The 27,764-nt window shown below is 42.6% G+C and overlaps 1 protein-coding gene across 3 annotated transcripts; it reads left to right on the forward strand.

Annotated features, from left to right (window-relative positions):
• The first annotated feature begins 490 nt into the window (after positions 1-490).
• Positions 491-27,438, forward strand: borcs6 (BLOC-1 related complex subunit 6). 3 transcript variants are annotated; one of them, XM_084332939.1, is made up of 7 exons: positions 491-497; positions 10,883-11,577; positions 15,765-15,966; positions 19,779-19,982; positions 22,454-22,617; positions 24,839-24,922; positions 25,670-27,438. In XM_084332939.1, exons 2-7 carry the CDS (start codon positions 10,894-10,896, stop codon positions 25,793-25,795), a joined length of 1,464 nt encoding a protein of 487 aa, XP_084189065.1. In that variant the 5' UTR covers positions 491-497; positions 10,883-10,893; the 3' UTR covers positions 25,796-27,438. The 3 variants fall into 3 exon arrangements, with proteins under 3 accessions (XP_084189065.1, XP_084189066.1, XP_084189067.1); XM_084332940.1 differs by having other exon boundaries at positions 19,779-19,961; XM_084332941.1 differs by lacking the exon at positions 19,779-19,982.
• The last annotated feature ends 326 nt before the right edge of the window (positions 27,439-27,764 follow it).

Genomic DNA, 27,764 nt, shown 5'->3' on the forward strand with positions numbered 1-27,764 from the left:
ATAGATCCTCAACATCTTCAATCTCAATAGAATATAGGCATATTGATCGCCAATTATTCCAACTGTCAATTGCAAACCCGGCCTGGAATGTCCCTATCGGACACAATGGTTCGGTCGCACTTTGTTTTCTTGAAGAGAAGATTCGATCCACTGCTGCAAAACTCCAGCTTACTAGTTGATCCATTGATTGACTGAGTGGGAAGTCAGGAATATTGAAGAAAGGGTAGAATGTCCACACCGTCAAGGAAGAAGCCGTCGGTCTTGCTGAGTTTGTTATTTGAACCGAAGAGAATGGACTCTGTTTTGCCAATGTGTAATGATAGTCCATTCATTCATCATTCAACCTACAATGCACTTTTCATATTAATTCCCTGATAAATAATTATTATGTATTATTTTGCCGGCCGGAACTATCGCATCTGCACTGCAGTTTCCGGGGAGGGATTTTGAGATCGAACTCGGTTGTTGCCTACATTTGCAGGATATAAACTACACTGGTGAGTGTTTTCTTTGTTATACTACGCTTTAAACCGTCTCACTGTTGCAACGTTATTATTACTCGGGCAGTCATTTAAAATAGTATCCGTTAGTATTCACGTATCCTCTGCTGTGTAGCTCACACTGTCACAAAATAACAAGCGAACTGTAAAAGCATTTAGATTCTGAGGCCTAGCTGCGGTGCTAACGTCGGTCGACAACAACTCGTCCGCCTGACTGCTCCAATAGGGTCCAGCTGCAGCGCCGGGGAATCCTCTCACTGGGCAAGCCTGTGGCAGCCACGAACCTACTTTCTATAGAAGCAGCTCGGAGGTGCGCCGTTTTAACAGTGAGCGTGTGTTATTGGATTGATTGAACATTTTATTAATGTCCGCCTTGTTTCGAACTGGTTATGCTTAGGCCCTCTTTCGAAGTCGCTCTCTTTCTTTATTTTTTTTATCTACTTTTTCTCCCCATTTTCTATTTTTCTCCCATCCCAATTTTCGTATTATCCAATTCTCCCCTGTCTCGAACGTTGTTAGACCATGCCTCCCACTGGTCGGCTGCAATGTGGACCAAGCCTTGCATCACGTGTCCCCTCCGCGTGAATATTTTAGGCAACCAACTTGTCTTCAGCGTTTCTCTGATTGGCCACTACGCCCATGTGACCGCGGCAGCGCGAGAGAGCTGCAGTGCGGAAATAGGCTGCATTCTATTGCCATTCTCTGCGACAAACTCTAACCATAACCAACTCCGAAACAGCGCCTAAACTTAACCCTTCTAACCTTAACCAACTCCGAAACAATGCCTAACCTTAACCCTAACCTTAACCAACTCCGAAACAATGCCTAAACTTAACCTTAACCAACTCCGAAAGAATATTGCCATGCTCTAAGACAAACTCTAACCATAACCAACTCCGAAACAGCGCCTAAACTTAACCCTTCTAACCTTAACCAACTCCGAAACAATGCCTAACCTTAACCAACTCCGAAACAATGCCTAAAATTAACTGGCGAAAGAATGCACGTTAAAAAAAAAAAAATTGAAGGGAATCGAACTTGTCACCAACGCACCGCAGGATCCACAGCAAGGCGGCGAACCAGTTGAGCTAGTCGTCGATGTTAAAAGAGGGGGAATTACGGCTGCATAATGCTGCCGCGGCAGAGCGGAGCTGCCGCTCTGCTCTGCCGCGTCGCCGCGGGGGCGTGGCTAGATGCAAGTTGGTTGCCTAAAATATTCACGCGTCCCCTCCGGTACACGAGGAGGCAGCTGTCGCATCTTTTCACCTGTACAGCGCGATCTCTCAGCGGCGAGGAGTAACGCATGAGAGGCTCATGCTGCCCCGTTGCTTCCTGATTCTGCTGTACAGGCGCACCAACCGACCTGTAGGAGTCGCTGTCCACAACGTCCGATCCCCACCCACCGGCTTTCCCACCCCCTAATACTGCCAATTGTATTAGTATGAACGACCATGAACGGCCAAGCCGGAAGCAACGCAGAGAGCTGGGCTCGAACCCAGCATATCCTGCGTTAGTGGCGAGCGCTTTACCCACTGCGCCACTTAGCCGCCAGAAGTTGCCCTCTTTCGAAGTCGGTTATGCTTAGAGTTTGGAATCAGGGCTGGTGGTATCAGGGCTGTACAGTGCTACGAGGGCGTAGCATATTGCCCCTAAAATTGCCTGTGCTAGTAGAAAAAAATATTTGGGGGCACCCTTGCTAGTACTGATTTCAACCCTTTCATTCGTATTTCACTCGTTTTTTTCGAGGAATTTAAACATTGCGAACTAATCTTGTTGGCCGTTTTCTATATCTCTCCTCCCTCTGTCTCTCCGTCTGCCCAAGGAGCGGGGCTGTTACTTATACACTTGCGCGACTGACACTCACACATACGGGTACTTGAGAGGTGCTGTAAGTAAGTAACTTGTGTTCCGCGGGTAAAGACCGGTCATCACTGCATACAACTTGGTTTAATCCAAATATCCATTCAGAAACTTTGTATTATGAAATAATTTTGGGATGCCTGACTATTTCGCATTGTTTGGTGCAAGTTCAGCTGACACTGTTGACACGCCCACTACGCAAAGTGTGCACTCTCTCTCACACACACACACACACACACAGCTCCGGTCATGCATCCACTCAACTCATGGAAAATAATCATCAGGCTATTGTTCTAAAAGTATCTCTACTAATAAAATGGAGTATTGAACCGTGTTTAACAGCTGGGTATTGCATGGGTGGGACATTCTGATTTAAGAACTTTCTAAATAAAATAGAAAGTCCCAAAATAGTTAATTTATCTGACTGCTTGTATTAATTGATCAAAAAGTAGCCATGTGTAGTAATATAGTTATATAAAAGAATAATAAAGCAATGTCGATTATGTGCTTAATAAAAAAAAAAAAGCTTGCAAAATAATCAAAGAACCAATAAGAGTATCGATAAAGTACCGAACCGTTAAGCAGTATCGAATCGATAAGAGTAGTAGTATCGATAAAATCCTAACGATCCTAACCCATCCCTAATGAACACTGTTAATACACTGTTATCAATGAAAGAAGAAATGTTTGCAGCTGTGGTAATACTTCAGTTGGTTCATTATAAAAGATACAAACCTGAAAACAAAAGCACTTAAATGTTAAATAAAAGGACCACAGTAATGAGGCAGGAGGAACATATTTTTTTGCAATATAATGGTAAAATTGTTATTTTAAAAAAGTGCCCCTAAAAAAGATTATGTGCCCCTACATTTTCCTTTTTCCTTTTTATGTGCCCCTAGTGAAAAAGCTTAGCGTACAGCCCTGGGTATATCGCCCTGCTCTAAAGATAAACTCTAAGCTAAGCATAACCGACTTCGAAAGAGGGCCTAAGCATAACCAGTTCGAAACAAGGCGGACATTAATAAAATGTTCAATCAAGAATCAATCAATCCAATAACACACGCTCACTTAAAACGGCGCACCTCCGAGCTGCTTCTATAGAAAGTAGGTTCGTGGCTGCCACAGGCTTGCCCCTTGAGAGGATTCTCCGGCGCTGCAGCTGGACCCTGCTCGACTAGTCTGTTTACAGCTAGCTAGCTAGCAGCTAATGACAGCTGTATATCAACTTCCTTGTTGTCGTTGACAAGCATACAGTTAAGTTAGTCTGTCGTATCACATGCCGCGCGTCTCACAGCTGTTTCCACTGCAGGTTTGTTATGCGTCACCCTTCTGTGTTTGCTAGCCATACCAGGAGCAGGTAGGATTAACGTGACGTTAAGAGGGCTAACTAGCTCGGTTAGCTAACAGTAGCCACATGCTCTTTGACTTTAGCAATGCAGCTATGGATCAGTTTTTATCTAACGTGATCTTGTTTACTGGGAGACTTTATCCGGTGCAGGATATGTGTTAACGGTGTTAGCTTTTGTATTAAAGTTAGCCGTAACAGCTAGCTAAGCTAGAGCTAGTAGGATACATCGTCTCATACAATGGGGGTAATCCGTCAATGCGGAGATGAGTTACTTATGACTATATTGTTGATTGTTTAAGTGATAGTTTTAGTCATAATAACTCATCTCCTCATTGACAATTACCCCTTGTGCGAGACGGTGTAACTGTTGTAGTAAACACCCAATAGCAATTTTACAAGTGGGGATGATAAAGATGAAGTTAGCTCAAAGACAAAGGGCAACAGCTATCATCTTCTTGTTTGTATTGCGTCCAATACACCTTTGAGACTAGAACGTATTTGGCATGAGAACAGGACAGTGTTGCCACTTGAGGCTGGATTGGGAGCTAGAACACATGCCTATTTACCACACACATAGTGAATATTTACCACATGCATAGTGCCTATTGCCCTATTTACCACACACATAGTGAATATTTAACACACTGTTGAAACTGTTTTTGTAGAAATTCTATTTGAAAGGGCTAAATCTGTTCTAGTCGGCACAATTTACAGACCGCCAGACCAAAATGGCTTTTATGACGTGTTGGATGCGTGCTTAGCTGGAGTTGAGGATACAGAAATGATTCTTATTGGGGATTGGAACACGGATATGCAACAAAAAGATGCACCCGTCTTCAAATCCTACAATAGGTTTTGTGATCTGCACGGCCTCAGCCAACTAATCACACAACCCACACGTGTGTGTGAGTCAACTCAGACTACCATTGACCTCATCCTGACCTCTGACAAGTCCAAGATCGCCAATAAAGGGGTTATAGCATGCGGGTTAACTAAGTGATCATTATATGATATTCTGTACGCGCAAAAAGCTAAAACAAAAGGCTGGCTGTCACAAAACAGTCACATCTAGAGACCTAAAAACCTACTCTAGCGAGGCCTTTAACCTTGAACTGGAAAGTCTGGACTGGTCAGACGAGCTCAATGGTACACTGGTTGAAGAAACATGGCTTGGCTTCAAAACCAAATTTTCAACGATACTAAACAACATGGCCCCCCTAAGAACCACCAGGGTAAAAAATCGCGCTGAGCCGTGGATGCACGCTGAAATACTGACCGCTATGAAAACCAGAGACAAAAAATGCTCTGAGTTTCGTAAAAGTCAGTCAAAGCTTAACATAAGCACGAGCATTGAACTCCAAGCCCACGTGACTGAACTCAAACTGGAAAGAAACAGACTAAGAAATGATGTAAACTCCATGATCAAAACAGCAAAGAAAAAATTCATCAATGACAAAACCGAGGAAAACAAAAACAAACCGCGTGAACTTTGGAAATTACTCAATAACCAACTAGGCTGCAGTAAAAAACTTAAAACCAGATTCTCAAACATAAACATAAAGACGGACAACACGCTCATCACAGTAAAGCTGGATGTAGCCTAGAGCTGCCGCGGTATTGATTATTTCCTTATCGCACAAATTTGCAAAATATTTCCTACCGCCGCGGTTTTTACCGCACGCACACAAAAAATTAAAAAAAAAGTTTGAATGCATTTTTTTTTTTAGTAGTAGTCTACTCTTTATAGCATATAGCCTGCCTCTAGTCTAAATGTCTATCTTTAGAGGATGACTTTGCAGCATGAATATTGTTTGGGATTCGGCAAGCACGCATTAGTTATTGAAAGTGAAACACGGATGCGCAGTTCACTCGGTGTCGCGGGCACCCCCCCGACCCTTTCTTATTATTATTACTATAAAGTTACTACTTTATAATAAAGGCATTCGTTTTGTGGCATTGACATTATATAGTTATGCGTTCAATAACATCAGCGTATTTACCGGACCATAGCAAGCAATACTCTATTCATATCTCAGTTCCTTTCTTTGCTCAGAGCGTGCCGAGATGTCCCATTCTGCGGTCTGTTAATAAAGTTTTCAATCAGACAAGTGTATAGAACGAAGGGCTTTTATTATAACATTCGTTGCAGACAGTAAAATCATTATGTCTCGTTTAGTACTCCTGAAGAGCGATGATAGTCCACTCCGGCGGAGAGTTAAAGCTAACGTTATTAGCTGTTGTGATGAACTGACATTCAGGACGTAAAAACGTGTGACGCGTCTCTCTTCTGACCAATCAGTGGTCTGCAATGTTTCACATGACTTTTCTGGTACCCAATAGGGTCGCTTGGAACCTCGATAGACGAGTAGGGTATATCTGCAGAGCCGCAAGCCCAACGAGAGGAGGGTAAATTATTATTATTATAAAAAACAGCGGTGACGCGGTATTCAGCCTACTCTGCGGTGGCCGTGATGTAACAGCGATACCGCGGTAATGCGGTAATCGCGGCAGCTCTAATGTAGCCAATTACTTAAATAGTTTCTTCACAAACATAGCCACAACACTGGTAAACAAACTACCCTCCCACTCAGGGCATTATGGGGTAGAACACATAGTAGCATACTACAAGAACCTAGGGGTCCACAAAGACGACTTCAAACTGGAAATGGTAACAACAGATGAGGTACTCAAAAAACTGAGCGCCCTCCAACCCAACAAGGCCACTGGCCATGACAACATCCCCTCCAAATTCCTCAGAGACTCAGCAGCCATCACCCCAGTCATCACACGCATAATAAACCTCTCCATAAAACAGGGACACGTCCCCAAGGACTTCAAAATTGCGAGAGTGACCCCTCTGCACAAAAAAGGCAGTAAATTAGACCCAGGCAACTACCGCCCTGTTTCTATCCTTACCTCCATCTCGAAAGTCATGGAAAAAATTGTATACGAACAGGTCGAAAAATACCTTGCGGAAAAAAATCTAATCTACGAATTCCAATCTGGCTTCAGAACATCCCACTCCACTGACACATGCCTTCTCTATTTAAACGACCACATCAAACAAGAGGTGGACGCGGGCAAATACTGCGGCATGGTCATGCTGGACCTACAAAAGGCCTTCGACACTGTCAATCACACCATTCTGATTGACAAGCTAAAAGCAATTGGTTTTGATAGTCTATCAGTGAGCTGGATGCAATCCTACCTGGAGGGGAGAGAGCAGATGGTGGAGGTAAACGGTACCCTATCCCCCCCCCCTCACAGTAAACTGTGGTGTTCCACAAGGAAGCATACTAGGTCCACTACTGTTCCTAATTTATGCAAATGACATGTCGTCAGCTTGTGACTGCAACTTGTTCCTGTTGCGGACGACTCAGCCCTGCTGGTCTCTGACAAGAACAAGTTACAGGTTGAAAAAACCCTCAGCTCAGAACTAGGCAAAATCTGCATATGGCTCGCTGATAACAAACTATCATTACACATGGGCAAAACAGAGTCCATTCTCTTCGGTTCAAATAACAAACTCAGCAAGACCGACGGCTTCTCAGTTACAGTGGGTGACACTGACAATACTGTCACAAGGAAAGAAGATATTACCTACCTGGGTTCCATCCTAGAGGCAAATCTTTCCTGTGACAAAATGGCATCCAATGTAATAAAAAAAGTCAACCAACGAACACGATTCTTGTACCGGATCTCCTCACTGGTAAACAAGAATACCCTGAAGACTCTAGCAGGAGCACTCATTCAAGGGTACTACGACTATGCTTGCACCTCATGGTACCAAAGCACCTCAAAGGCGCTAAAAACAAAATTACAAACATCTCAAAACAAACTGGTCAGACTACTGCTTGACCTTACTCCTAGAACCCACCTCACCCCTGCCCACTTTGACAACCTAGGATGGCTTAGAGTAGACGACAGAGTACAGCAACTTGCAATGGGCCTGGTCTACAAGATACACTACACGACCAAGGTACCCATGTACATGACAAAATACTTCCCAAAGGTCAGTGAATACCACGATCACAACACCAGAGGGAGCTCCACAAATCATGTTAAACCCAGATTCGGCTCAAACAAGGGACTAAACACGTTTCGCAATTATGCCACATCAATGTGGAACGCCCTACCCAAAGCTGTAAAGGAATGTGAATCACTACCCACTTTCAAAAACACTCTCAAAAAACACCTAAGGGAGACTGCAACTCGAAACTGGCCCCTGTAAATGTCCGAACACAACCCCCTCCAATGTACAGTAAATTACCAAGTATGGTCTTGTCAATAATCCAATGTACAGTGTTGTTTGTACAGTTGTACAGTGTCCCCCACCCACCCCTCCTACCCAACCCCCCCCCCCCCCCCCCCCCACTCCTACCCAACCCCCCCCCCCCCCCCCCACTCCTACCCAACCCCACCCACCCAACCACCTCCAATGTACAGTCCCCACCTACCCAATCCAATGTACAGTTTCTACGCCTAATGTATATACTCTTTTCTTTCTGGACTCTTTTTGTATCACAAACAGTACTGTAATTGCAAATCTGGTATGTCATAAATGTATAGATGTAGCAGTACTGTCTATCTGTATGTCATGTATTAGGGCTGGGCGATATGGAAAAAAATCATATCGCGATAACGATATGATAATTTTATTTTATTTCTCGATATCGATAATTATCGAATTGTTATAAGTATAAAAAAAATATTTTTTTTTTTTTTTTTTTTTAACAACATATGTATGTTTATTTTGCAGCTATTCTTTGTCATTGCCGCCATATTTAGTGTTACATCCCCTCACACTCCAGTTCTCAGGCTGCAGCTGGTTTAAAAGCTAAAGTAAACCGGCTTCTCTGCTGGCTGTGGCTCCAGAGGAGTTGAACAGTTCTGGCTCTGCTAGTTTATTTTCGATCTTTTGGCGCTTTTTTGGTGGACAAGGGACCGCTGTCCAATAGGAGAACGAAATATTATGGTCTGTACTAGGTAAAGGGATATTCCGTGTATATGTACAAAGAATACACAAGGGATATCAGACGATATACAAATATTATGCAATATATATCAATTAGTAAATATATATATTCGGTTTAATCTGATCCTTCGTAACAGACTCTGTTTTGCCCATGTGTAATGATAGTTTGTTATCAGTGCACTGTGACTCGTGACTGGAGTCTAGTTCTGCTAGCACACATAGCCTACTGTGTACAGACGGTTTCAAAATGTATTTTAAATTAGAAAGCAAACAAAATAAATGGACAAGAGAAAAAGAAATCTGAATTTGGTCAGTATTGTCATTTGGACAAGCAAAGCCATTACTTTAAGTTGCAGGCAAGAAAGACAAGTCTGTCCACTGTCTCTGGTTTTAAAACTGCCCTGTTGCAGGTAAAAAAAAAAAAAAAAACAATTTTTCGATTTTTTTTTAAATTTCGATATTCGATATCGATTATTAAAATATATCGCGATATTTATCGTTATATCGCCCAGCCCTATCATGTATGTCATATATGTTACGATGAATTGAAAATGGGGGACCCTGATGTAAACAAGACGAAAGTCTTTCTCTGGTCTGCATCCCCTTAACAATTGTATGTATTGAGCTGTACTGTACTGTACCCATTCTGCAATCTGTTAATAAAGTTTTCATTCATTCATTCATTCATTCATTCATTCATTCATTCATTCATTCATTCACACATGCACACAGTGCCTATTTAACACACACACAGTGAATATTTAACACATGCACACAGTGCCTATTTAACACACGCTGGTGAATATTTACCACATGCATAGTGCCTATTTAACACGCATAGTGAATATTTACCACATGCATAGTGCCTATTTAACACACGCATAGTGAATATTTACCACATGCATAGTGCCTATTTAACACATAATTTATATGCATAGTACATGCATAGTGCCTATTTAACACACGCATAGTGAATATTTACCACATGCATAGTGCCTATTTTACACAATTTATATGCATAGTGCCTATTTAATACATGCAGTGCCTATTTAACATATACATAGTACCTATTTAACACATGCACAGTGCCTAGTTTAAGTTTAAGTTTAAGTTTATTTGGATCCCCATTAGCCACAGCAGTGCTGGGGCTATTCTTCCTGGGGTCCATAACACATAAAATACAGTTACAGACGTATACACTCACAACATTTACATGTCATACAGACAATTAAAACAACAATAAAAACCCTTATACACTCATAACATTTACATGACATACAGACCATTAAAACAACAATAAAAACCCTTATACACTCACAACATTTACATGTCATACAGACAATTAAAACAACAGTAAAAACCCTAATCAAATTCATAATACAATATAAAAATACAAAATTATACAATATTTTAATAATATATCCCTATCAGACACATGCCTTTTCATCCATATATACCTATCTCTTTATCAGACACATACATTTTAATTTACGTACACACTATCTATTAGGGAATGTCAATTTCTTTGGTTGAAAATGTTGTTTTACCACGATTTTGAAACGGCATTTACTATTCTCCTGCTTAACATGTCTGGGAAGAGAGTTCCATTCCTGCATACCACGGAACATGACAGTTCGCTTCATTGCATTCGACCTCACTTTTGGAAGTGTAAAACCTCGTGCAGAAGCATGTCTGGTGGAATGGTTGTGTCTGTCAAGACTTATTGATAAATTGTTATATAAAATTGAGGGGATCTTTACATAGGCATAGTGCCTATTTCCACTGTCTGTGTCAGGGTCTTGTGTCGGATGATGTTGTCCCCTGTTAATTTCCCTTTCTGCTGGGAGGTCAGACCTGTTCCAGTTCTGAGTTGTCATGATTTCAACTCACCTTAGTTTGAACACCCTTTGTGGACAGTTAGTTAAACTTTAGACCATTGGTCCTCACATTTTTTCACGTCAAGGACCCCCAAATTGTTATGTAACAATCTGTGGACCCCCATTGGATGAGACGTTGTTTATGATTATGATCAAAGTTGTCATTTTTACATATTGTGCTAACGTCTAATGAATAGACTATTAGTGAAATTGAATTAGTCCCCATTTTGCTGGGGACCCCTGCGAGGCCCGGACCCCACGTTGAGAACCAATGGTATATAATATGATGTTGACACCCCAACATTCTCTGTCCCTCCCCTAGCAGGTGGAGGGATGAGTCTCTCCCCTCTGATTGGCACAGAGTTGCCGGAAACAGCCAATGGGATCGCCACACCTGTCTCAGCGGAAATACGTAGCGAAAATGGGCCCCACACCCATCCCTCTGGCCCGCTGAAATGTGGGGGGAGCAGAGTGCCCTGTCCAGGGCAGGGGTCAGAGGATGGCTCCCTGGGAGAGACTGAGAATCACATGGATGTGGAGAGAGGAGTATGCGATGGTGAGGGTCGCTTAGATCCAGAGACAGACCATAATTCAATGATGACGACGATGTCCAATTCTGACACCGAAACACGCGCGGCCACGTTACACACTCCACACGCGCTTGACCTCCACCCCGCAACATGCACGGGAGACACAGAATCGGGCACGCCCCACAGTGACACAGAGCTCTCGGATTTCCCTCACATGGACGAGCCCCCTGGCGCAGCTCTGCCAGGGGACTCACCACAGCACACAGACTCACCATCAAAAGACTGTCCTACGCGAGGAGCCCCCGTTGGTGCAGACGCCCAGCAGATGGAGACAGAGACTGAGACCGTAGAGGGCGAGCCTGGTGACGGAGAGATGGAGGAAGAGATGGAGGAGGATGGAGAGAAAGAGAAACAGGATGAAGAGGATGATGAAAAGGAGGAGAAGGAACGAAAGAGGCAGCGTGCAACAGGGGGTTCTGAATATGAGGTGAGCGGACTGCATGCACGTTCTACACTCTGATTAGGAATGCAGCGATACTGGGTATTGTGATTACCGGAACGGACAAATGTAATTTAAAATAAATTAGTTTAACCTCTTAAAATTCATAATTTCAGAAAAGTATACCCAAGTAAATGGAAGATTGTTCCACTTCTACAAGTCCATTTGCATGTTCTTGGTATCTACTAGGGACAGTGGTATCGCACTGTCAGAAATATTGTGTCTGTTACTATGCTTGAGTAAATTGTAATGAACCAAAGGAGAATATAAATTAAATTAAAGTAAATTATCTTATTTATTTCTTTTGTTCATCTTTGACGGTGAATAATACCATGCTAACATTGACCAGACGTGAAAAATTGCCACTTCAGCACCCTTTTTAGATCAAGTGTAAAAATAAGCAAATGAATAAAGGAGATGATTTACCCTTGTTGATAGTACAGTACAGAATTTTGCCACATGCAATTTGAAATATGAATATAGAATATTAGGCCTATAAATTACCTTGTTATGACCAAGTCATACGTCTATGGATCAGGCCAAATCTCCTCGAGGCTCTTTCCAATGGCAGTTGGCCTCTTTCCAATGGAGTTAAATCTGGATTTAGTACCACCAGGCGCCTGTTACAGTTATGCAATGTAATGTTGTTGGCTGTGTAACGGAGAGCAGCCACCCAGGCAGTGCAGCTCCCGACTCATTATTAATTTAATTAATTAATCCAATCCAATCCACTTTATTTATAGAGCACATTTAAAAACAACAAAGTTGAACAAAGTGCTGTACAAGTCCCACAACATAATTCATTTTTTTAAATTATAATTTTTTTATCTCGAAGCTTGGAATTCAAATCAAATCTCGGCCCGAAGCTTCGAATGCCAAAAAAATATTCGAAGGTCAGCCCCAGGTATATACCTTTGATTTGGAAGTATTTGGGGTTTCAGGAGAGCAACCCGAACGATTTGGGCATATTGCATATAACGTGTCATATCTCGCGATCTATGAAAAGAGACTGGATTATTTTGGAAAGGGGTGATGTTTAGCGTGTAATAGTGCACAAACTACAGTATGTAGTAGGGGTGTAACGATGCATCAATTAATCAAAATGCATCGATTCTAATGTGACGATTCAACTGCATCGATTTGAAAGTGTTAGAATCGATTATAATAGAAATTATTGTACCTCTGTACCTATCACCTCTTCTCATTTACTCACCTCTCTCTTCTCATTTACTCACCTCTCTCCTCTCCTCTCCTTTACTCACCTCTTCTCATTTACTCACCTCTCCCCTCTCCTTTACTCACCTCTCTCCTCTCCTTTACTCACCTCTCTTCTCATTTACTCACCTCTCTCCTCTCCTCTACTCACCTCTTCTCATGTACTCACCTCTCTCCTCCTTTACTCACCTCTCTTCTCCTTTACTCACCTCTCTCCTCTCCTTTACTCACCTCTCTTCTCATTTACTCACCTCTCTCCTCTCCTTTACTCACCTCTCTTCTCATTTACTCACCTCTCTCTCCTTTACTCACCTCTTCTCATTTACTCACCTCTCTCCTCTCCTTCACTCACCTCTTCTCATTTACTCACCTCTCTCCTCTCCTTTACTCACCTCTCTCTCATTTACTCACCTCTCTACTCTCCTTTACTCACCTCTCTTCTCATTTACTCACCTCTCTCCTCTCCTTTACTCACCTCTCTTCTCCTTTACTCACCTCTCTCCTCTCCTTTACTCACCTCTCTTCTCCTTTACTCACCTCTCTTCTCCTTTACTCACCTCTCTTCTCATTTACTCACCTCTCTCTCCTTTACTCACCTCTCTTCTCCTTTACTCACCTCTCTCCTCTCCTTTACTCACCTCTCTCCTCTCCTTTACTCACCTCTCTTCTCGTTTACTCACCTCTCTCCTCTCCTTTACTCACCTCTCCTCTCCTTTACTCACCTCTCTACTCTCCTTTACTCACCTCTCTTCTCGTTTACTCACCTCTCCTCTCCTTTACTCACCTCTCTTCTCGTTTACTCACCTCTCTACTCTCCTTTACTCACCTCTCTTCTCATTTACTCACCTCTCTCCTCTCCTTTACTCACCTCTTCTCGTTTACTCACCTCTCTCCTCTCCTTTACTCACCTCTTCTCGTTTACTCACCTCTCTCCTCTCCTTTACTCATCATTTACTCACCTCTCTCCTCTCCTTTACTCATCATTTACTCACCTCTCTACTCTCCTTTACTCACCTCTTCTCGTTTACTCATCTCTACTCCTTTACTCATTTACTCACATCTACTCTTCTTTACTCACCTCTCTTCTCGTTTACTCATCTCTACTCTCCTTTACTCATCATTTACTCACCTCTCTACTCTCCTTTACTCACCTCTCTTCTCGTTTACTCATCTCTCTACTCTCCTTTACTCATCTCTCTTCTCGTTTACTCATCTCTCTACTCATTTACTCATCTTTCTCCTCATTTACTCATCTCTACTCATCTCTCTCCTCTCATTTACTCATCTCTCTCCTCATTTACTCATCTCTACTCATCTCTCCTCTCATTTACTCATCTCTCTACTCATTTACTCATCTCTCTACTCATCTCTCTCCTCTCATTTACTCATCTCTCCTCTCCTTTACTCATCTCTACTCATCTATTTACTCTCCTTTACTCATCTCTACTCATCTCTACTCTCCTTTACTCATCTCTACTCCTTTACTCATCTTTCTACTCTACTCTCCTTTACTCATCTCTCTACTCTGCTCTCCTTTACTAATCTTTCTACTCTGCTCTCTTCTCTCATTTACTCATCTCTCTACTCATCTCTCTTCTCTCATTTACTCATCTCTCCTCTCCTTTACTCATCTCTACTCATCTATTTACTCTCCTTTACTCATCTCTCTCCTCTCCTTTACTCATCTCTACTAATCTATTTACTCTCCTTTACTCATCTCTCTCCTCTCCTTTACTCATCTCTACTCATCTATTTACTCTCCTTTACTCATCTCTACTCATCTCTCTACTCTCCTTTACTCATCTCTACTCTCCTTTACTCATCTTTTTACTCTACTCTCCTTTACTCATCTCTACTAATCTATTTACTCTCCTTTACTCATCTCTACTCATCTCTCTACTCTCCTTTACTCATCTCTACTCTCCTTTACTCATCTTTTTACTCTCCTCTCCTTTACTCATCTCTACTAATCTATTTACTCTCCTTTACTCATCTCTCTCCTCTCCTTTACTCATCTCTACTCATCTATTTACTCTCCTTTACTCATCTCTACTCATCTCTACTCATCTCTCTACTCTCCTTTACTCATCTCTACTCTCCTTTACTCATCTTTTTACTCTACTCTCCTTTACTCATCTCTCTACTCTGCTCTCCTTTACTCATCTTTCTACTCTGCTCTCTTCTCTCATTTACTCATCTCTCTACTCATCTCTCTTCTCTCATTTACTCATCTCTCTACTCATTTACTCATCTCTCTACTCATCTATTTACTCTCCTTTACTCATCTCTCTCCTCTCCTTTACTCATCTCTACTAATCTATTTACTCTCCTTTACTCATCTCTCTCCTCTCCTTTACTCATCTCTACTCATCTATTTACTCTCCTCTACTCATCTCTACTCATCTCTCTACTCTCCTTTACTCATCTCTACTCTCCTTTACTCATCTTTTTACTCTACTCTCCTTTACTCATCTCTACTCTGCTCTCCTTTACTCATCTTTCTACTCTGCTCTCTTCTCTCATTTACTCATCTCTCTACTCATCTCTCTTCTCTCATTTACTCATCTCTCTACTCATTTACTCATCTCTCTACTCATCTATTTACTCTCCTTTACTCATCTCTCTCCTCTCCTTTACTCATCTCTACAAATCTATTTACTCTCCTTTACTCATCTCTCTCCTCTCCTTTACTCATCTCTACTCATCTATTTACTCTCCTTTACTCATCTCTACTCATCTCTCTACTCTCCTTTACTCATCTCTACTCTCCTTTACTCATCATTTTACTCTACTCTCCTTTACTCATCTCTCTACTCTGCTCTCCTTTACTCATCTTTCTACTCTGCTCTCCTTTACTCATCTCTCTACTCTGCTCTCCTTTACTCATCTATCTTGTCCTTTACTCATCTCTCTACTCTCTGTTACACTCTCCCCTCTCACCTCTTCTCCTCCTCCCCCAGCCGTCACCGCCACGCTACTCCTCCTCGGCCCCCGAAGCCTCCACCTCCCGCTCTCCTCTCCCGGTTCCTGCTTCAGATAGCAGCCCCTGCCCCCCTCACGTCATGGCCCAGGTCCGCGTCCGCAACGTACCCGAGAGGGAGCGCATCGTCCGGGGCATGCAGGACAGCAAGAGCCTGGATGAGATCAGCCAGGCCTGCGGAGGTACAGTGTACAGGGTTCGCACAAGGTCCTTGCACAAGGTCCTTAAAGTGCTTGATTTGTCAAAAAAAGTCAAGGCCTGGAATTACTTGAAAACAGCTAATTATTTTAACAAGGTGCTTAAAAAGTCCTTGGAATTCAAATCAACCACCAATTTATGTTTATCTAAAGTGTATCCAATTGTCGGAAATTGGTTTTAAACCATAAATATTGGATCAGATTTTCTTTTCAATAAAAAACAGCATTTACAAGTGAATTGTATCCTTTTAAATGCCCTTTTAAAAGGGAAAATAGTGCTTAGAAGAGTACTTGAAAGTCCTTGAATTTAATTGTGCAGTGTCTGTAGGAACCCTGAGTGTACAGTCGCTAAATAACATCCACACATCGTTATCTGTGTGCCAAGCTCTACTCTAACATTCTATGGGTGTGAATAGGGCTGGGTATTGTGGTATGAACATTTTCGATATCAGTGCCAATACCGATACCTGGGATTAGGGCTGGGCAATTAATCGGTTCATAGACCTATCCAATCTCATTTCTAAATTATGACAATTTTTCTTTTATTAAAAAATATATATATAAATTTAATTTTCTTTTACTTTTTACTTTACTTTTTAAATTATTTTATTGAAAAAATAAGAATAGTGTGAGAATCGTGATCTCAATTCTTAGAGAGAAAAATCGTGATTCACATTTTAGCAAGAATCGCCCAGCCCTACCTGGGATTCAATACCGGTACCAAAACAATACTTTTCCCCCTATACCATACTTTGCTGAGTTATGTGTGCTGTGTGAGCCAATTGTTTGTTACATCTTGGATGATTTTGTATTGTGGTTGAACAAAAGAAATGTTATATCTTGGAACAAACATGCGTATTGGGCTGACTGACACTGATGAGATTAACTACTTAAGTATTGAAATCTGGCATCGAAGGACACAGTGTCATTTGATACCAAATTTCGGTACCACAGCATTTTTTGATGCTCGGTAGTATTGAAGCAATTCGATCGATAAAAGTATTGAATTTCGATACCCAACCCTAGGTGGGAATCTGGGAATCTCGTGATTTTAATTTGATTTTGATTCTTGGGGTCAAGATTCAATTCAAAATTTATTTTCATAATCGATTCTGGATTCATATACAGTACATAGGCTACATAGATTTGTTTCTAGATTGCCGTTTTGAGTTACTTTTCCCAATTGATCGTTTAATAAGTCTCAAAGAATTACATAGAAGCAAATGTAATCCTTGCCTACCATCTGGAATGCACTGTTCCATGTTCTGGCCACATTGGTCCTCAGCTTGTGGGCACTGTTTCTGCTCAAGGTCAGGCGTATATTACCAGGTATATTACCAGGTATATTACCAACTCGCTAACATTAGTTGCCCTTCATGTGCAACATGAGTCTGAAACATTTCATTCACATTCTGCTTTCATGCATCACTCTAGTTTGTAAAACACGAAACTCTACCTGCCAGTCATCTGTAACACAGTGAGTAGTGAAGGTGACAAATGCCTGAATTGCTCATGTCCTCGCATCACATGTAAGAGCTACACTTGTTTTTAGTTTTTTAAGACCTTTTCCTTTTTTCTCTTGGTTGAAGCACCGCTTTCTCAGTAAAAAAAAAAAGCTGACTGGATGAGATACCTGGGCTCAGTTGTGTGGATCATGTATGGAAAACCTTCACTATCAGCGCAGGTCTTTAGGAATGAAATAGGCTATGGGCTGTTATTTTGGCTGGAGGTTTAGAAAGGTGGTGCAGGGTGGGTTGGTTCAACAGAATGTTTCGCCTACTGGAGGTTGATATTCCACTTCTCTGGGAGATGGCGTATGATGCGAGTCCTCCACGCTTGCAGTAGGCTACTCGCAAAATACTTCAGTCGTTTTGCAAAGCTTGCATAGTGCACAAGTCTTATCAAGCTCCTTCCCTGGGAGATGATACATCCAGAGTGTGAACACTTGCCTTCATTGAAGACGTGGGCAGGCGTCATTTAGTTGAGCTGCTTTTCTTCCTCATTGAATGATGTATTAGTTTCTCCTCCACCGCTGGCCTGCTACCTGTGGTTATCCAGTTAAATAAGCTGTCTAAACTCCAGTTAAAGGAAAACTCCAACATTTTGGGAAATTAGCTTATTTGTCATCTACCCTTGAGTTAGACAAGAAGATACATACCTTTTTTTTTCTCTGTGCATGCAGTAGGAGTAGGAAGACACGCACCGTTAGCCTAGCTTAGCGTCAGTCACTGGAAGTAGGTTCCTCCATTAGCCTAGTTCCCAACGTCTTCCTACTCCTACTGCATGCACAGAGAAGAAAAAGGTATGCTGCATCTTGTCTAACTCCAGGGTTCCCAAAATGTTGGAGTGTTAAGATACATACCTTTTTTCTTCTCTGTGCATGCAGTAGGAGTAGGAAGACGTGCACCGTTAGCCTAGTTCCCAACATCTTCCTACTCCTACTGCATGCACGGAGAAGAAAAAGGTATGCATCTTCTTGTCTAACTCCAGGGTAGATGACAAATAAGCTAATTCTCCAAAATGGAGAATAAGCTGTGGATACTCCAGTTAAATAAGCTGTGGTTATTCAGTTAAATAAACTGTGGTTATTCAGTTAAATAAGCTGTGGTTACCCAGTTAAATAAGCTGTGGTTATTCAGTTAAATAAACTGGTTATTCAGTTAAATAAGCTGTGGTTACCCAGTTAAATAAACTGTGGTTATTCAGTTAAATTAGCTGTGGTTATTCAGTTAAATTAGCTGTGGATACTCTAGTTAAATAAGCTGTGTACTCCAGTTAAATTAGCTGTGGATACTCCAGTTAAATTAGCTGTGGAAACTCCAGTTAAATTAGCTGTGGATACTCTAGTTAAATAAGCTGTGTACTCTAGTTAAATTAGCTGTGGATACTCCAGTTAAATTAGCTGTGGATACTCCCGTTAAATTAGCTGTGGATACTCCAGTTAAATTAGCTGTGGAAACTCCAGTTAAATTAGCTGTGGAAACTCAGTTAAATTAGCTGTGGATACTCCAGTTAAATAAGCTGTGGAAACTCCAGTTAAATAAGCTGTGGAAACTCCAGTTAAATAAGCTGTGGAAACTCCAGTTAAATTAGCTGTGGAAACTCCAGTTAAATTAGCTGTGGATACTCCAGTTAATTAAGCTGTGGAAACTCCAGTTAAATTAGCTGTGGAAACTCCAGTTAATTAAGCTGTGGAAACTCCAGTTAATTAAGCTGTGGAAACTCCATTTAAATTAGCTGTGGAAACTCCAGTTAAATTAGCTGTGGATACTCCAGTTAATTAAGCTGTGGAAACTCAATTTAAATTAGCTGTGGAAACTCCAGTTAAATTAGCTGTGGAAACTCCAGTTAAATTAGCTGTGGATACTCCAGTTAAATTAGCTGTGGATACTCCACTGCACCTCCGGCAGCCTGGGCGGCACAGGCCTGGCGATATAGTGCCAACTGCCATCTGTAGGATTTAGCTATCTAAACATTTTATAGTTTTTAGATCAGCAGAAAATTATATTCAACGTTATTGCAAGAATATGAATCGATTTGGGGAATTTGTGAATGGATTTTGAATCGGTAGAAGAGCGAATCGTGATTATCATGTGAATCGTGATTACCCCCCCCCCCCCCCCCACACCTACAACCCTTCCATATTCCATAATCATTTTTGTCTACTGATTTTGAAAATGTGGCTCAGTATTTAGCTAATATCTAGTACTTGTCATCAGATGTTGCAGCAGCTATCTAGTGTCAACACTTTTCCAACTGGTTGAGCAGTATTTAGCACGTTTGCTTATATCTAATAGGTGGTTCAGGAGCCAGGGGCGGGGGCAGGGGGGGCCAATCGGAGGGCCGCAGGGCGACCATCTCCTCGGCTCTGGAGCTGGAGGGGACAGTCAGTCAAGATGGAGACCTGACCCACTTCATCACCAAGAACCTGGAACAGAAGATCAAGATGAGTTCCAAGCCCAGCCCGGACTGTAGCGACTGTGAGTCACAAGCGGACAGCGGTGTGTGTATTTCTGACTTCAAATACAAATCGGAGATGCATTTAAGGCTGCGATAACTATGTTCAGCATTTTCTTTTACATTTTCAAAACTTCTTATGACCACCTGCCATCAGAAGGTCTCATTGAGTCATAGTGTCCTACTCAATCAACCCTGCTATCAGAAGGTCTCATTGAGTCATAGTGTCCTACTCAATCAACCCTGCGTGGCCAGTGGCCGGTCTGTTGTTATTCCATCATTTATTTTCTTTGTTGACAACCTGACCCATGCTTTAGCTCTGCCTATTTTATAAACCTATGCATTTAAAACGTTTTTTATTTATTATTATTATTATTATTATTATTATTATTATTATTATTATTATTATTATTATTATTATTATTATTATTATTATTATTATTATTATTATTATTATTATTATTATTATTATTATTTTCTTTTTATAAATCAATATTGTACTGTGTTTTGTAGGTGAAGTATTTATAACCAGTATTCTACCAACCAGGAAATGCCCAAGGGAAAGGTTGTATGTATTGTAGTTGAAATCTTGTAATCCATTCACAAAAACGCCTCTTTGTTTTTTGATTGTGCCAGTAAGTCAGTTACTAGTAGTTTATACATGATGAGGCTTTTGTTTTGAGGCATTTGTTTACATTGCCGACTTGCTGCCCTCTTGTGGTCAGGAAATTGCAGCTTTAAAGGGGAACTATCTTATAAATGGCTTTTTCCAGTGGTTTGCATTGTTTTCTAGCAATGTGGGGTTGTACCAACACTGACTAGATGTGAAATCTCTAGCTACTCCCGTTTCTTCAGTTCAGCTCAGACAAGAACCTCCCCCACTGAACCAAGCCATTCAGAATTGACTCGCTCCCTGACGTACAGTAAGTAGGTGCTGCTGATCTGCATATCTCAGCCCCCTCTGTGGTTGTTGTAGCCACCGCCCACAATCAACAATTCGCTCAACAACGGAGCGAGTGGGAATAATGCGGAAGCAGTTTCCCTGTCACTGACACTTCCTCAAAGGAGAGAGGGAGATACAGACAGACAGAGGGAGAGAGGCTCTCATACGGTGTGACTCGTCTCGGAGCGATTTCTCCTCTGTCTCTCCCCCTGCATTTCGCGAGTCGAGCCGCTCACACACACGCACACGCGTGCTCTCGGAGCGATCTCTCCTCTCTCTCTCTCTCCCTCTCTATCTCTCTCCCTCTCTATCTGTCTCTCCCTCTCTATCTCCCTCTCTCTCTCTCGCTCGTTCTCTCGCTCTCTCATAGTAACAGCACTCGCTGTATCACGTCAACCTGTTGCAAAATATCATAGTGCAAGCTCCCACGCGTATTCCGATCCGTGCAATAATATTCACGGGGTATATATTGTCATTTGAAAGTTATCAATGCATTGTCTTGTGGGATTATGCCCCCCCCCCCCCCCCCCCCCCCCCCACGGCGAAATTAATTCCTCTCTATCTCTCTCTCTCTCCCCCAAAAGGTATCTGCCAGTGCAGTGGGTGACTGTCACTCAAAGCGCCTTGCGAGTGTTCAGCTTGGAATCTTGAGGGGCAGAAACTGCTGCTCTACAGTACTTGATTAGAAATACAAAACAATGATTTTTTTAGAAAAATACCTTGCAGGTGTGTTCCATAGACTCACAGGAATTGTGTAAAATTGCCCAAATAGTGAAAGAAATAGTAAGATAGTTCCGCTTTAAGACTAAAGACCAGTTGATTGTGGATGACTTGTCCAATTGGGGAGAAAAGGGCTGACTCCAATTTGGAAAAAACGAATTCATAGATAAAAAAAAAGGTTATGTTTGTCAGTGGTTAACGTTAGGGTTAGATTAAGTAAACTTTGAAAATATACTATTTCCTTTCCCTGCATCAGTGAGAAGGGTGGATGTGTGTAGCCTGTGTTTTGAAACCTGAAAGTGTCTTATCATGCTCCTGTCCTGCCTCCGTCCTGCTGGCTCTTGCTAGATTAGATTAGGAGACACAGACGACAGTCTGAGTTCAAACCTGAGACCCAGATAAGAGACGCCCTGCAACCTGCCAGGAAGAACGGCTCAGATGATGAGCAATGATTTTCTAGTGTGTGTGTGGTGTGTGTGTGTAAATGAAATGCACTCTGGTCTGATTGTGTGTACTATGTCAGGTGTATGTGTGTGTAGGTGGAAGGGTTTATTAAAGTGTCATCATCAACACATTTAAAGCTGCACCATATCGTTTTAAGAAGAAATAAGTACCCCTACAATATCTAGTCACAAATGCTTACATTTTTTTTAATAATCTGGACACAAATGGTTAACTGTTTATAGTTCTATGGTCATGAAAAAGTTGAAACCGTATCACAAGACAAACAGAAAAATCTTTTTTTATTTGTGAATAAAATTTGTAAATATTCTTTTATACATTTCTTTTTTAAGTCACATCTAGTAAATCATTATTGTGTGTGTCTCTCTCTCCATCTTGTCATCAATCCAGCTGACTGTTCGGGCCCCATCATCCGGAGCCGGGGGTCGTCACGGCGACCGGCAGACATCCCGCCCATCGACCCTACCGTCCTATTGGACCTCCAGAGACACACCCAGGAAGTGGCCCACAGCGTGGAGATGATGATGCGCAGCCTCAACGGAACCATCCAGAACGTGGGTTGTGAACACATGTGCACATGTGTCCGTGGAGACACACACACAGACACAGACACTGCTCTATTACTTGTTTCTGTGTGTGTATATATAGATAACAGTTCTTAGATAAGAGTGTCGGCTACATACATACACTGCTCTATTACTTGTTTCTGTGTGTGTATAATATATTTAGATAACAGTTCTAAAGGTGCTCCCATAGTCGAGCGGACCGTACACGGAGCGGACTCGCGCGGACCCAAAGCGGACTCTAAGCGGACTCTAAGCAGACCCAAAGTGGACTCCAAGTGCGAAGGTCCAATTTTCTAATGCGCGGACGTCCGCTCACTTGGTGTCACACAAAACGCTGATCGGCGTTGACATCGACCTTCATTTAATGTGCCGCCGATCTGCATTTACTCTGACCACTCGCCTTTTCACTCGCAAAAGAGAATGGCTTTTCTAAATGAAGTGTGTAAAACTGCCAGTTTTATTATCGAAATATTGGAATTATTTAACAGATTGCAGAATGGGTACAATACAGTACGGCTCAATACATACAATTGTTAAGGGGATGCAGACCTGAGAAAGACGTTTGTCTTGTTTCCATCAGGGTCCCCCATTTTCAATTCATATAGACATTTATGACATACACAACATACATGACATTTATGGCATAGGGACATATAGGTATTTAGTACTGATACATTTGTGACATAAGCGGTATTCAAATATACAGTACTGTTACCCCTAGATCCTGACAGAGTATATACATATGATGGGGAGGGGACTGTACATTAGGAGGGGGTGGGTGGGTGGGTGGGAGGGAAATATACATACGGCGGGGAGGGAATATATACATGCGGTGGGGAGGAGAATGTCTATTAGGAGGTGGTGGGGGTTTTGGGCATTTACGGTGGCCAGTTTTGAATTGCAGCCTCCCGTAGGTGCTCTTTAAGAGCGGTTTTGAATGTGGGCAGGGATTCACATTCCTTTACAGCTTTGGGTAGGGCGTTCCACATTGTTGTGGCATAATTGCGAAACGTGTTTAGTCCCTTGTTTGAGCCGAATCTGGGTTTAACATGATTTGTTGAGCTTCCTCTGGTGTAGTGGTTGTGGTATTCACTGACCTTTGGGAAGTATTTTGACATGTACATGGGCACCCCGGTCGTATAGTGTATCTTGTAGACCAGGCCCATTGCAAGTTGCTGTACTCTGTCGTCTACTCTAAGCCATCCTAGGTTGTCAAAGTGGGCAGGGGTGAGGTGGGTTCTGGGGTTCAGGTCAAGTAGTAGTCTGACCAGTTTGTTTTGTGATGTTTGTAATTTTGTTTTAAGCGCCTTTGAGGTGCTTTGGTACCATGAGGTGCACGCATAGTCATAGTACCCTTGAATGAGTGCTCCTGCCAGAGTCTTCAGGGTATTCTTGTTTACCAGAGAGGAGATCCGGTACAAGAATCTAGTTCGTTGGTTGACTTTTTTTATTACATTGGATGCCATTTTGTCACAGGAAAGATTTGCCTCTAGGATGGAACCCAGGTAGGTAATTTCGTCTTTCCTTGTGACAATATTGTCACCCACTGTAACTGAGAAGCCGTCGGTCTTGCTGAGTTTGTTATTTGAACCGAAGAGAATGGACTCTGTTTTGCCCATGTGTAATGATAGTGAAAGCTCAAAGAGTCCAGCGGACCTCTGCAGAGTCCAGTCCACGTGACCATGGGAGCACCTTTAGGGCTTGTGTCCACCAGGGACGTTTTATGAGTTGTCAGCTCCTTTCTGTCATTCATTTCTATGCTGGAGAAGCGACAGGCGCGCCCCAGCGCCTAAAGTTTAAACTAGTTCAACTTTTGGAAAGGAGCGCTCATCAATGTAACTCATCGAGGAAGGGGCGGAGCCGCGGCTGGCGCGAGCCTCAGAAAAACGCTCTGAGCTTTTTTTTTTCTTTTTCAAAGCGTTCGCCTTGAAAAAAAGGCTTTTAGTGGACACATAGCCTTAGATAAGAGTGTCGGCTACATACACACACACACACACACTGTTCTATTCCATTTCTCTGGATGTGAATATAGATGACAGTGTCTGCCACATCAAGACACAGTCAGTCTCTCTCTCTCCCCCCTCCCCCCTCTCTGTCACCTTCCTTCACTGTTGTTTTTCGTATCCAGATGACAGTCCCTTTGTGGGCTACATCCAGACTGACACACCACACACACACTCAGATATATGCTGTCTGTTTCTCTCCCCAGATGACGGCGTTGAGTGTGGGCTACATCCAGACCTACAGAGACTCTGTGGACAGCTTGGGAGAATCCGTGGATATGAGCATAAAGGTGAGACATGCGTGTGTTTTCTTTTTTGGAATCCAAGTGCAAGAACAGAAAACCCCACAGAAAAGAGGCAGAGAGTGATCTAGAAAGGGTCTACATAGCAAAACAGGAAACAGGAGTTTTATTTGACTAATGTTCTATTCACTAAATGTTTTACCCCAGTGAGGGAATGTATACAAGCGACTACTCTGGTCATAGGTGTCGCTCTGTTATCTCCCTACCCAGTAGAGTAGAGGCGCTTATGGAATTCTGGACTAAATCATATCTAACAACAAATAGATTCTCAGAAGATGGGGGTCCCTGATACAAAGTCTTGTCAAATCGGGGCCCATGGCCTATTTACTTATCAATTTAGGGGGCAATCTGCCATCTCTCCAGGACCCTGAAGCCTGCAGGTAAGATTGTGGCCGACCCCTACCACCCCGGTCACAATCTGTTTCAGATTCTCCCCTCTGGCAGGAGGCTGCGGTCCATCAGGGCCAAAACCTCACGACGCAAGAACAGCTTCTACCCCTCTGCAGTGGGCCTCAACCAGACTTGGGACCCCCACTGATAATGTTAATTTTGTTAATGTTGCACCAAACGACCTAAACAAATTCCTTACCTTTCCGATTCTGATTCTGATTGACACAAAGGAAGCTTGAGAACCACTGGTCTAGAGATGATGCCGTTTCAAACACACAAGCTATTCTAAAATAACGAAATAAAGTCTTTGTTTCTCAACCTCCGCTCACTGCTCCCCTTCTGTAGGGAATGTACACACTGATGGCACGCTGCGAGGAGCTGGACCGCTCCATGCAGCCCATACACACCCTGGCCGCGCAGATCCGCGACATCAAACGCACCCTGGATGCACTGGAGACTATCTGCAAGTGAACCCCAGCCCTTCCAGGGCTGATCTACCGCCACGGCTGCAGAGATCCCACATGAAGCGCACCCCGAACGCCCTGGAGAAACGCTGCAAACCTTACCTCCCGGGAGGGAGTGGCTGCGAAGATTAAACGCACACCCTGGAGGCTCTATTGCGAGTAACCCCAACCCTCTCCCGGATGCCTACCGCACCTTGAACGTTCTGCACTCCGCGATGATTCGCCGCTGACCTATGACACCCTGGAATCGCTGCTACTAATCATGCTTATTGGATGATTAACTCCTGTGATCCCACCCTTTCCTCCCCCGGCCAACCAGTAACATTTGAAGTTGGCCATATTTGTGTCCTTGCTCTCAAATAAGGGGTACTTGATCTGTCAATTGATGCTACACAGAGTTTCTTACCGCAAGATCCCCTCAAATTCAAATGTTTTCAGGCACAAGTGCCCTACACACACACACACACACACACACACACACACACACCAACACACAACACACACACGTACTGATATGCTGGGAGATGCTTGGCTAAATGTGCCCCCCATACTAAAAGGAGACTGATAATGACGTGTGTTATTCTCCGTCCAGCCCGCTTGGTTCAGATTGCACTAACCTCTGCTGCCCACACGGGGGCGATCTTTCTCTTACTTCTATGGAGAAGCCTGTAAGAGCTGTTCAGAAGACTGTGGTTGGACTAAACACAGGAACAGAACATCTGATTTTTAAACCTCATGGCTGCGTTCACAGAGCAACAGAAAACATCTGATTCTGTTCATCCCTATGTGGTCTAGATCTGGTCTTTTTTGTTGCAGGCTAAACAAGGAAAAACATCATGTCTGGATCACATGGGTTTAAAAAATATAAATTCTGTTTTGTGTAAATGAAGCCTATGTTGTTGTCAAGCAAAGAAGCACTGTATTTATTAAAGGGGCACTTCACTGAAAAACAATGATGATTTAATTTGCACATAATGTCACACACATTCCAAACCTCTAAACAGTTTTGCACAGATTCAATTACATTGACAATTGGGAGTTAATTCGTTTAAAAATGGCCACCAGTGATGTAATTGGAAGACACTGAATCTAATTAACGCAAGACAAGGATTCTGTGTCCTCTGATGACATCATAGGACATATTCAAACTAATTTACTGTAAAAACTAAATTAACGAGTTTTGAGATTATGTGTGAGATCATATGATGTTTTTTGTGGTGCTCAGACCTGAGCAGAGAACATATCTGTGTAGAAATGACTGAATAACGGCAGTGAAATCAGTGTCCATAAGGCAGACTAAACCAAGGACACCGTATGTTTTAAAATATTTGAATCCATCACAAATATATCTACGTCACTTCGTCCTGAAGCTGATTTCAGGCATGAACTGTATGAAGACAGACTGGTGACGGGGTCAGTGATGGTATTGGGTACAGTTCACTACTTTCAACTCTTGTCTAGTCACCGACTAGCATAACTTGAATTATTTAAAGTATCAATGTTTATTTTTAATTACCTTATGAATCATTGAAAACAATTGTCCTTCATGAATGATAAATGCTAGTAAATTAAACGATTACAATTTAAAATCCCGATTTGACTGAATTGAAGCAGAAATGAAGCCTGAGTCCTGCTCTTGAAAATGTGTTTACTAAATTACTTTCCACAGCTCCCAGCACAAGAGAGAGTGGTGCTTTTGTGTCGAGCGTTTGCATGACGTTTGGCCCGCGACACTTTCTAAAAAACAGCCACAATGATGCTCCTACAACGGTGAAGCTCCAGGGGACACGCTGCCTGTGGACACACTCCAGGGGACACGCTGCCTGTGGACACGCTGCCTGTGGACACGCTCCAGGGGACACGCTGCCTGTGGACACGCTCCAGGAGACACGCTGCCTGTGGACACGCTCCAGGGGACACGCTGCCTGTGGACACGCTCCAGGGGACACGCTGCCTGTGGACACGCTCCAGGGGAC

This window comes from Notolepis coatsorum (assembly GCF_963971535.1).
Source record: "Notolepis coatsorum genome assembly, chromosome: 17".
Taxonomy (NCBI): domain Eukaryota; kingdom Metazoa; phylum Chordata; class Actinopteri; order Aulopiformes; family Paralepididae; genus Notolepis; species Notolepis coatsorum.

What these genes read in the sequence shown, in the direction of transcription:
- borcs6 (XM_084332939.1), top strand. Translation starts at nt 10,894, where the DNA reads ATGAGTCTCTCCCCTCTGATTGGCACAGAGTTGCCGGAAACAGCCAAT. An exon ending in TCAACGGAACCATCCAGAAC is followed by an intron (nt 22,618 to 24,838) that starts GTGGGTTGTGAA and finishes TTCTCTCCCCAG; the next exon opens with ATGACGGCGTTGAGTGTGGG. An exon ending in CCGTGGATATGAGCATAAAG is followed by an intron (nt 24,923 to 25,669) that starts GTGAGACATGCG and finishes CCCCTTCTGTAG; the next exon opens with GGAATGTACACACTGATGGC.